Below are 12,382 nucleotides of genomic sequence, written 5' to 3' on the forward strand. Positions count from 1 at the left end.
CACGAATTAATGCAGAATGTGGTACCTGACCTGTATTCCTGTGATAAGAACCGTACCAGCAAAAACCTTACAGCAGAGCACATTCCAACTGTAACTAAGCAACACCGCTTCAAAGGGCTTCCTGGAGATTACATATTAAAATGAATGACTGGCAGTAGTCTTTGAAGAGATACGGTAACAATAACACGTTAAGTCCCCAGTGGCTGAGAGGACACAGAACAGCGGGGATTTTACTGCATACAGACAGCTGCTGGCACAAAGTGCTCAGAAGCCTGTTAGCAAAGGAAATCATACAAACGTCCCTCATTCTCACCTGAGGGAACAAAATGCAGGCTTGTGTACTGATCACAGTTGTCTATTTATTCCTAGGTGCTGAGGAAGGGTTTCTCCCCAGTCAATGTACAGTGTTTGCACAGCAGAAATTAATGGTTAATTCAGTAGCTCATCTCACCAAATGGTCCCACCATCCCCATTAACCCACCGGTATCTTCATTGTTTTCCACTTCAGTCAACACCTTGTTGTGACAAGAAATGAACTAGGCTTTCTCAGATGCAAGTGATGCACTGATTTTACCATGGTAAAATCTCCAGTAAGGGTATCCTATGACTAACATAAAGGAAAGACTTGCAACAAGTATCTCAGCTAGCTGTATTTGAGACTGTGTCACACAAAAAGGGGTGCTCCTAACGTGTATTGGTGAGCCAAAATAAAACCCATTAGTTTCATGTGTCAGCTGGAAGCCCGTGAAAACATTGATAGTGTTCTCATGAAGTGAAATCCTGCTCTGCAAAATGATCCTCAACAAGCACAGATATTGTCTGTAATTTCTGGATCTTGGTGACAATATTAAATAAAATAAACTTAAGTGCTTGCCTGATTCCATGAAGGTTTGTCCAAATAAGCTGGTACATTTTCAAAATGGCCGTAAGCTATACAGTTTACTAAAATAACCCATTGTCATACAGAGAAACATACAGAGTAACAAAAACATACAGAGAAAGCGGCAGAGTTATCTGAACAAACAAACCCCAACAACCTCCTAGGAAACAAGGACTGAAAAAAATAAACTAATGCATGTCTGGTACTATCCAATAGCACATTAGGATTCATCAATGCAAATCTGAGCGACAAAACAAACTCCAGGAACAGACATAATTACACATGCTTCTCTTGAAGCTTTCCCCATCCCACTCCCATGGGAAAATTCCCCTGGCACAGATTAACCTAAATCAAAGTTTATTTGTTGGCATAGAAATCACTCACTACAGCATTTCTGATGCAAAGTAAATACAGTTTAGGACACACTCTTTTGTGTTTCTTATGAATCTATTAAAATGAGGTCTAAAGCATTCATAATAATAAAAAGTGCTTGACTTGATTTGTTTTAAACAAATGTCAAATCTTATGAATCCTGAAACATTTGATGTTAACAAGAAAGCTGATGAAATTTAGCATTACAAGAGATCAGACCTTGAAAGAAAACAATATCTCTCTCATAGGTTTTAATATTGTTTTGTTAAATTGTTTTAGCCATTGCTTAAGTTAGAAGCGCTGCCACTGTTGTAATAAAGAGTAATCAGAAGACCCAACTGATCTTCCAGCTAAACCACCATTATCTTTCACACCTGTTCCAATGACCATGAAACTTTTCAGCTTTTCATTACATGGCATTGCTTTTTAATAAAATACTCCACCCATATCCGAAACACAAAAAATAAAAAACCCCTGCAATCAAGTTTTAAAATAGTCGTAACAGAGAAAAAAAGCAATATTAACTGTTACAGTCTTGCTGCTGCAAGTACAGCCCTTCTTTACGCCACCTTTCTCCTTTCTCTGTCATACTTACTGGTTTAGTTTATCATCTCACAACTTCTGTCTATATTTCTCTCATATACATTACGTAAATGCACAGACAAACCTCACAGTTTTGATTTTAAATGAGAACTTAGACTCAGCAAAGAATAATAGTAAAGTTATTTAAATTAATCTGGGAAAGTTTCCTGTTTAGCACAGTAGAAGGGACTTCTTATGCTATCTGTTATCACAACACTATAAAAATTCACTTAATTCTAATTTCTCACCCAGTGCATATCACCTACACTATTAGCACACTTAGTATGTTTGCTCCCTCTTTTCCTGTTTTACCTAATAATTCCATATTGATTGAACAGCATGCCCAACTTATGTGCTCCCTATAGAATTTTACCAACAGAAATTCTAGAAGAGGGCCATAATTAAAATGTCAATACCTGGTATCTTTCAGATGGAAGAAGCAGGAACATTCAAAAGCAATTTTGAATATCACTTGTAAGGTACACAGATACCACAGTTCATGTCATCGCTAAAGGACACCTAGCTTTAGCTACCATCGAGATGACACCACCCACAAAAACTAGAAATAATAATCTTTCTTTGTATGATATAAATCATTTACAGCTTTGGAAACAATGAAGTATAATGCACAGAATGAATGCACGCAAATCTACCTTATGTTGTTCAAGCTTCCTGTGTATTGTATTTGCTGTTTCCTCATGAGCTTGCTGTACAGTTACTTCTTCCCTTAGAGCAGCCTCTGCCCTATAGAGCCAAGCACCTATGGTACCCAAAGGTGCAGGAAGAGATTTATCAAGGTGTATGTGCCAATCAAGTAGCTAGAAAATAAAAGTAAGAGGATTGGACTTCCTTCCTTGGTTAACTATACAAACAAGTATCTTGAGAAAAATCAGAATTTATACTGTAAGATCAAAACCCCCACTTAACAGTATGTTTGAGACATAAACTTAGGTATATTACTTCACATTAGTTCTGAAATTACAGCATTCTCACGGGCAAAAAAAATCTCTGTAAGGATTTGTTGGCTTGTGTATTTCCTTCCAGCAAGGTAACTGAGTTACAGAACAGACCACATATAAACTGGGACAAATGACAAGCTAAAGATCTGGGATGTCTTTAGTTAATAGGCACAGCAAGGGATGTGAGACCTTCTTCCACTCACTTATTTCATGCTTTTGCATAAAATCTTTTTATCTCTATTTTGAACACATCTTCTATGTGTAAAATGCAAATGAGTCTCAAAGGACTGTGGAGTTTAGAATATAGCAGTAAAGTACTATGCCTTTTTGGCAATCTCAGTTATGGGAGTGAAAAAATAGTGAAAATTATGTCCAAACTCCAGAATATTGTAAAACATAAATTCTGTTAAATATGTGACATTAAAAAAACCTCCAAACTGAGTAATAACAATTTAATAACTTCTTATCTGGGATGAACAATATAACTAGCTTGGTATTTTTCATTCAATTATTACAAAATTACTATCGCAAATACTAATATTAATTTATTATTATTGCAACCAGGTCAAAACCAGCATTGAAGCTTCATTTATTGATGAATTATTCAGTATTACACATAAATTTGTTCAGTTACACTAAAAATGTCGTATTAGAATTTCTCAGATAACTAGCAATTTACATTAAAACACTGTTTTTTGAAGGAGCATTGTGCATGCATCTTTTTTATTTTTTACCAGCAATGTTTTAAACTGGATTAAGCACTGTTAGCATGCTTTCAAATAAAGGGAAGCCTCAAAGTATAGTCCTATTCTTAATGTTCATATTCTACTTTTGAGCAATATTAAAGATGATAGTGCAGTAAATGTTCTGAAAACAAAATAATTCAACAGTGCTAAAAACTTTGTTCATTTTATGTTCCTAACGCCTACTAAGGTCAGCAGCAAACAGGTGTCTGAATTATTTATAATTCTCATAATTTAATAAAAATAATACAGCATAATAATTTTCAGCTTACCCTGGAAGAAACTCTGTCCCATGCTTGCTTCAGCATAGCTTGATCAAGTGATAATTTACCATCTTTCCTTAATGACTGGGTTACAAGTTCAATCTGTTTCCTTTTTACCTCATATTGTACTCTGAAGTGCTTAAACGACTGCACAAAGAGAAAATCAAATCAATGTAGTACAGAGTCCGAGATTTAAATTCTTCGACATTTATGGAGTACTACAATCTATGGCAATTTTGTAGGGATAGTAGTCCTAATCCTTCCCAATGAGGAGTAGCAGTAAACTTGTATATTTACACTGAATTACATTTTATTAACGGTTTTAATAGACTGTAGAATCCTCCAGAGAAATACAGGTAGGACTTCTGTATTTCCCTTCAGTAATCAGATGCCTGAATCCTATATGAAAGGAAATAATAATTGATCAGATAAACTAGCAAATGGACTAAATGCTACTTGGGACAGACAGTGGCTGCTTTTAGAGAACAGATGAGTTTCAGGAGAAAATTTAGGCCAAAAATTGTATTGCTGATTTAGACATTAACCTTTAAGAGAGGGGTTAAAAATGAAGCTCTAAGCCCTGTTCTCTCCACCTGTCACCTCATCCAGCCTTCAGCCATACCTCCTATCTGAGCTCTATCATGCAGAATCTGGAAGGACTGTACAGACACATGCTCGCTTCTAACTAGGACAGTCCTTCATACTGCTAGAAAAAGCTCTGTGTTAGGCAAACCATCTGTGCACTGTTCTGTGCAGCAAAGCTGGAGCTGACATTATAATTCTTCCACCAATAAAAAGCAAGACAGTTTGGTTCCTTATTTCTTTAAACTACAGTATACTGACTTGCAGATTGCATAAAATACTGCAGTACATGTTACACATACTGATGACAAACCTGTCATCATACACAATTTTCCCTACTGCTTACCTGGTATTTCTCCTGTAAGCTTGTTTCTGCCACCTGTGCTCGGGCTAAGTCTCTTTCAAATTGTTCTGCCCACACTTTCAGGTCTCTCAGCATCAGTCTGTCTTCCTTCTATGATTTAGTACAACCACACACACAAAAAATGTTGCAGCCTATTAGTAGAGGTGTCAGATATAGTCCAGAAATTAACACCTTTCTAGCAAGGCAAAGTCATTAGTTGTAGTGAAAGCCATTGCAACATCCAGGCCCAAATCTCTCATCACTTACCTTTGTACAGTGTAACTGAAAAGCACTTCCTAAGTATAAGAGGACTCAGCATCTAGACTTGAGTCTTACAATAGTGAAATCATGACAATTTGGAACATTGGAGCGTCAGAGATGCTACTTGCAGTTCTCAACTGATATTAAATTAACACAAGGTCCTTTAAATGTACCTCAACAGTTAATTTTGATCTTCCACATATTTGCAGAGCCAATTTTCAGTAAAACTTAATTGAGCTGAGACAGGAAAGGATTTTACCTTCTTTTACCAGTATTTTATCTGGTCTGCTATTGCTGGAAAAAAAAAAGTTATTTCTTGAGTGACTTCAAGAAAATACTTGACATCAACCTCCAAGTTCAGAAGTTGGAAAAATATTTTGATAGAGAACGTATTAACAAGAAAAATTAAAAGAAAGAAAGAAATCCCAATTGTATTTTCTTTTCCTTCTGTGCCATTTTATGGCTTTGAAGAACAGCATATTTGTTTTACAGTTTTGCTTTAACACTTCAGTCTGTCATGGCACTCACTGGTACTTTGCAAGGCTGCAAAGTTCTCTGCAGAATTCTGTGACCTGGCAGTGAACAGAAAAATAGTAAGAGGAAATCTCAGGTCTGTGAGCATGTTATACGAGAAGGTTAGCAGGCAACAGAAAGTTCTTCTGTGCTCCGTGTAAGCAGGCTAATCAACCAGAATACAAATGTCCATCTCAGATTTCTAACCAATGAACTTTATGTGCTAGCTGTTAAGCAGAAGCTACTTTTTAAAAGCAAAGAAGCCATATTACTGTAAAATTTGTCAGAAACAGTAATATTACAGGGAACAAAAGCAATACCACATCATATGAGTTAATCACTCAAAATGAGTGATTAAGTTTCAAGCATTACATTAGAGAAGAAAAACTGGACCATGTGATAAAAAGAGTAGCCACTGACTCTATTTAAGAAACTGAGCACCATTAATTCAAGAAAAGATTCTAACCTGGGAAGGGAGCCAATTATGGTTTCTTTCCTTGAAAGCTGCCTCAAATATGTAAAATATAATTTCCCTTAATAATTTTAAAAGTTTAGAGCTATTGCTTCGTATCAACTGGGGAAAGGAAAGGATCCTCGGATAGGAAAGAAACTCTTTGAGATGCTTCTACTAATTCTCTTACTGATCCTCTATCAAAACAGCAGTAGTTGGTTGGACAGAATCCGCACAACAGATTGTGCAAGTATCACAGGTATTAAATATCTGTTAACTCACTAGGTAAATTCTTAGCTGGGTAGTGGCAGCGAGGCTGAAGTGGTATCAGAGTAGCTGTCCTGGAACAAAGTTCACTATAGCTCATCCTCCTGTCTTCTGACACTCGCCAAAAGTTGGTTCCTGAGAAACAGTGTAGGACACGTGACATTTCCTTGTTCCAGCTATTTGTAATACTGGGATTTACTTGACTGTGACCCAAGAAGACAAAACTCCTAGTACTTCCAACTTCTCAAATCTTTTAAAAATAGAAGAGGAGAACAAAATTCCTTCTTTTCTGGTCTGATAGTTGGCTTTGTGTGTGGAAAAATAACATCAAGACTCTTTAAGATAAACATCAAAGCCAGGACCTCCTCTATGAGGTGAAGAATATAAGAAGAAAGAACTCTCAACTTGTTCAGCCATCAAAAAAGAACTCTGGTATTAAATGCACTCCATTCATCAGAAGTCATAACTTCACCAAGACTATTGAGATCTCTGTTAGTATTTAGCTGACAGCTCCATAAAGGCAACACTAAACTATGAATCTTAATGGACTGAAAGTCCTGTAACAGTCCTACTAACTGAAACTTTAAATAAGATATTCTTGGGGTCAGGAAGAGAGTAAAAATGTGTCACAATGTTATGTATATTACTTCTAGTTCACATTATAAATTCAGTTTTGTAAAACACTGCCTTTTATTCCTCTATGGCTCATGCCCTTATTGGTGAGAAGCACCTCATTAAGATAAGTCTTTGCAAGAGCATGTGTGGCTATAACTGTTCATACAGCAATGTCAGAAAAATAGGAATTTTGCAAGATTCCTGTTAATATAGCTTAAAAATTTAATGGCTAAAACTGGGCCTGACCAAAGCTTTTTGAAATAGAATACCACTGGGATCACAAACACCCAAGGCTAAAGAACACAGGAACAGCTGCATCTCTCTTAAATCACATACCATTTCTCTCACATTAAGTGAAAAGGTAAAGTTAACAGGTGGCATTGAGTCTTCTGTGATTTTCTGGGTTTTTTTACTATTCAGTTAGAGAATTTTTTGTTTACCTTTTTTAACTGCAGAAGATGTGTTTCAGTAACTGCTTAACTGAATACTGTTAAAGACATTGTGCAACAGTGCATGATAAGCATTTCATTTATTTATTCATACATTTCCACAGATTTCCAGTCACCTGCAAACTTGGTTCTGTAGTCCTTGGTTGATACAATAGTATTTTAAAGCCTCAGTTTGGGTAACGGACATAAAAGATCCACTTTCTCAGACACCAAGGCACCTGTCACCAACACTCCCCAGGTTTAATGAGCTAGCATTCTTAAAACAAGACTTGCATTAGTGCCTAGGGGTTCTTACTCTTAGACACAAAAAAAAAAAAAAAATTCTTACAGATATGTAAACTATTTTCTAAAGCCTGCACATCTGAAGTAGCATACAGATCAGACCATAAGCCATCAAAGAAAAGTTATCCAGGATAATCACAACTATCTGTGTTTCTGCCAGTATGAGGATCACTGATCTCTGATCACATTTATTTCAGTTTAACTAAGCCACTAAGACTTATTCTGCATGCTGCTTCCAAACACCATTTTAAAGTATTAATTTATCCTGACATAATTCTATAAATATTCACTCATTTGCAGAGATGAATAGAACCAGAGCACTCAACTGCCAAACATCAAAGAAGGTAATTAGAGAAAAGTGTTTACGAGTTCAAATATGATAAGGGAGTACAATTCAAATTTACAAAGAAAGTTTTCAGCCCAGACTCAAAGTCAAAACATTATTTTATTAACTGATATGCCAAAGTTAATCTGAAAATTACATAATACAGAATACTCTGGTGTTTGAAGAGCTAAAAATACACATGAGAAATTTAATTATGAACTGGAAAAGGAGTACTTTTTGGGATTCTCTAATATGCAATTATCAACCAGGTGAACTGTTCAAGTTATAAAGAACAGGTAGAATAGGGTTTTCAAATACAGATTTTTAAATCTAAAAAATTAAGCCACCTTTTTCACAGGGATGTTGAATTATTGTACTGCCTATGTGCTGAGAAAATCAAGTCCCTTTAAAAATGTTTATATATATATTCAATTAATTATGCTATTCTTTTTGAAAACTCTGGCTTCTCTATATGTGTTACTGGATGTATAGTATATAGGCATATGTGCTAATGGAACACATTCACTCATAACAGTATCACAGATGCATGGTGAATGCTGTGCAAAGCATCATCTTCAGGGATGAGCTATTAATGCCTATCTGTAAAACTAGACAGTAGATCACCTGAAGACCTCAGAAAGTTATTTTTGCAGCTATGTCTCAGGAAATTCCTCTTACATTGGGGGACTTTGCTGGCATAAAGATGTTGGAGGTAATAGGATTATCTTCTGAATTATTTGCTCATCAGAGCACAAGAAGAGAAAGACTATATCAGAAATACTTTGAGGGAGTGTGCTTCCTCTATAGTCAACTTTGTACCAAGATAAAGAATTTGGCAGAGCTTTTACCACTTCAAATCTTCACTGGCTTAAGCAGCAATGCACAGGGGCCATGCAAGATGAAGAATGTACACGATCCCATTAAAGCTGTCCACGTGAATGGAATGAGAAGATGGGAATAATTCTATCAGTAATAATCTTCACTTCAACATATAGCACAGATATAATGTATCATAGATATACATAATAAGAGATGAACTTTTGATCATACTCACTTGAAAATAACCTACTGCTTGTGTATTAAAAACAAAACAAAACAAACACACAAAAATGAATATTGAACCAAGGTAATTAACTGGATCAGGTTGAACTATAAACACTATAGATACCTGTTCTTTGTTTCATAATATATTTACTTCTGCAGTCTTCCAGTTTCACCTCTGAATGTTCATTTCAAATACCCCATGTTAGGTTTCTGAACTTCTCTTGGTTAATACTAGAAAATTGTAAGTATCTAAATGTCCAAAACGATTAAGAAGTTTATTTTTTAAACTATCATAATTTATGTGAAAAAGCAGTGCATATTACACAATTACATGTGAATGCTCTCCTTCCAATTCACAGTCCAAATACATCACTTACACAATCATATACAATCTAATATCTACTCTATAGACCTAAAGACATACACAAATATTCATCTAAAATGAGATTAGATGAGTAGAAACATCGATCTATAATCTATTTTTTCATGTTTATATCTATACTTAAGAAAACCAAAAGCATAGTCTGAGATTTATTATAGGAAAGATGACTTGCTTTTCTGTATTTCTGTGAAATTATTGGCACAATTAAGCATTAGGCTTTTAGGATCAGCTGATGTAAGGAAGTAGACTTAAGACTCATTATGTTCATCTATTTGTTTCTTTGGAAAGATTAACATAAGGCTAGCAAATCAATGTACGTAACAACACCTGAAATCTAAAGTCAAATAAGTGCAGGATAAAAACAGATTAGAAGCACGAAAGGTCCAGTTCAAGCAATTATTCTGTAGCACATTACCCTTACCTTAAATTTCATAAAAGAAATGACAAAAGTTGGGATTGCTTGAAGTTCCTAGCAACATGAAACAAACAGGAAAATAACAAGGAGGGGAAAAAAAAAAAAAGAAGCAAACAGAATAAAGCAAAGCAGGCAGAAAGTCCATAGAGAACAATAAAAGCCATATGTGTAATACAAGATTGTACTTGTATTGTAAATGTAATGTAAATGTAAAATGTAAAACTACAAGATGTACTTAAAATACTATCAAGTTCATGTTTTTGTATCATATCTAGTGAAGTAGTTTTCGTATCAGATCTGATTTCCAGATTACTAGTCACTACATGATTTATTTTATCTGGAAAAATAGTTATTTACCTTAGAATAACTCTGATTCTTTGAGATGTGTTAACTACACAAGTTCACATATGTGTATAGCTGGCCCATGCATGAGATACTAGATCCCTTTTAATTCTGGAAATGCACAAGCAAATAGCTGTTTCCTCTGACCACAAATAAGGTATAAGGTTCAAGCACTACTCCAGTTCTTCCAATGGAGATTCCTTATAAAATGAGCATTGAATCAGGAGGGAAGATGAATAGGAATTTGTGTGGACAACACATCTTGAGGAAACACAGTGGCAGTTGAATTGGCTGGAGGGCAGGGGGAAAGGGTTGGGAATCTACACACACACCCCAGCAAAACACCCAGACACACTGCACTCTGAAGTAGGATTTTTCTGACCTAATGTGGGGATCTGCAACTGCAATAGATAGTAACTCTTTCAGTTCTTTTTGACAGATAGAAAAAAAACAGTTGCATCTACTGCCCAATTCATCTCATTCTACAGCAGGCATTTAACACAGGTCAGATGGAATACACCCTAAAAGTGCTTAATTTTGAAAAATAAGAAATTAAGAGTACCCCAGGAGTTTAAGGGATAAGAGTCTTGCAAGGTTCTCTCCCAGGTACCTGGATTCTACCATTCTGTGATAAGTATTTCCTTACACTACACTTCAGGGGGAAGACAGAAAGAATCGGGGGATTATACTGGTCACAAGACTATAAAGCATGTTTGGATTTCTTTTTAATCAACTGCCAACATTTTATCTATTATTACCTAAGGGGAGGATTCATCTGAGTCAGTTTTACCTCTGTTGAAATACTATGCAGCATGAACTTCCAGAAGACAATTTATTGAGGATATCATATTAAGAAAGATGCCATGTATCTCTCACTGATTACAGAGGGAGTGTAAATACCTAGCTTTTAGATTCTTAAAAGATGGATGAATCCTGTCTAAAATAAGTAAACTAAACAAATAATGCAAAATTCCTGAGGAAAGCTTTATGATGGACATGGATACTCCAGGTCAGTAGAAGAAAAGAGACAACAGATACTGTTCTGCCTTGCACTGTTAGCTGTAGTGATCACAAGGGCACTCAATTCACTTACATGGTTTCCAGAAAACATAAAAGGGCAATTTCACAATGAACCAATCTTACATGTCTGGTCTGATCTTGCATATGTTTGTGTACCTAGAACAGAATCTATGGACAACACTTCTTGAAAAAGAACAAATCGATTTTCAATCTAAATGGATTATATAGTCACACAAATATATCTGATTCACTGCCAACTCTATGCACTAAGAAAAGAAGTACTCTCTCCTTTACATTTTTTCCAGTCAACTAATTTAGCAAGGTCAATATCAGAATAACCATGGGTGCAGAAAGGACTTTAGAAAAGGTACTTAAATGGCTTGTGTGGTCAAGAAAGTCAGTTGCCATACTATGATTCCAAGCAGTTACTTCTACCAAAAAAGATTTCCCTTAAATTGGCAAAGTGGTAAGTTCACAAATGTTTCCTTTAGCACTAAAGAAAATAGCTCTTGCTCTCCTAAACAAAACCCACTTTTTTATTTTTTAAAGGAATTTAAATCTCCATGCTTATATGTTGCCATTTAGAACAGAACATTCTTCTAGCACTGCAAGAAGATCTCTACTGTTGCTGTTTCATTAAAAATAACCTTAACTATATCAACTAAGCTATTAAATATTATCATAGAATTGCAGAAACACAGAATGGTTCAGGTTGAAAAAGACTTCTGGAGGTCATCTGGTCCAAACTCCCTGCTCAAGCAGGGACATCTAGAGCCAGTTGCCCAGGACCATATCTAGATGGCTTTTGAATACCTCCAACAATGGAAAAACCGTTCGAGACAATTTGCACCAGTACTTGGTCACCGTCACACTGAAAAAGCGTTTGCTAATATTTAGAGGGAACCTCCTGTGTTTCAGTTTGTGCCCATTGCCTCTGGTGGTATCACTGAGCACCATGAAGACAACCCTGGCTCCATCCGCTTTGCACCCTCCCTTCAGGTATTTATACACATTTATATGACCCCCCTGAGCCTCTTCTTCGCCAGGCGGAACAGCCCTAGCTCCCCCAGCCTCTCCTCATAGGAGAAATGCTCCAGTCCCTTCATCATCCTTGTGGTCCTTCGTTAGACTCACTCCAGTATGTCCATGTCTCTTGTATCGAGGAACCCAGTTGGACACAGCCCTCCAAGCGTGTCCTCACCAGCTGGCAATCTCTCTTGAGTTGCTGGCAACACTATCAATTTGGATCTGCTGTTGTGATAGCCTTATTTAACCTGGTGATTTAAATGATC

At 36.1% G+C, this 12,382-nt stretch overlaps 1 protein-coding gene across 15 annotated transcripts in view; it reads right to left on the bottom strand.

Annotated features, from left to right (window-relative positions):
• The window catches only part of SYNE1 (spectrin repeat containing nuclear envelope protein 1), a 316,992-nt gene that overhangs the window by 226,462 nt on the left and 78,148 nt on the right, over nucleotides 1-12,382 (bottom strand). For 14 of the 15 annotated variants that reach the window (XM_056344229.1, XM_056344228.1, XM_056344232.1 and 11 more), the window contains 3 exons: nucleotides 4,728-4,835; nucleotides 3,809-3,946; nucleotides 2,488-2,652 (listed from right to left, as the gene is read on the bottom strand). In XM_056344229.1, the coding sequence (XP_056200204.1) occupies nucleotides 2,488-2,652; nucleotides 3,809-3,946; nucleotides 4,728-4,835 (411 nt within the window). Of the gene's footprint in view, nucleotides 1-2,487; nucleotides 2,653-3,808; nucleotides 3,947-4,727; nucleotides 4,836-9,734; nucleotides 9,783-12,382 lie in introns of all 15 variants that reach the window. The other variant, XM_056344234.1, reaches the window with a different exon arrangement.

The sequence above is a fragment of the Falco biarmicus genome, chromosome 6 (assembly GCF_023638135.1).
Source record: "Falco biarmicus isolate bFalBia1 chromosome 6, bFalBia1.pri, whole genome shotgun sequence".
NCBI classification, from domain to species: Eukaryota; Metazoa; Chordata; class Aves; order Falconiformes; family Falconidae; genus Falco; species Falco biarmicus.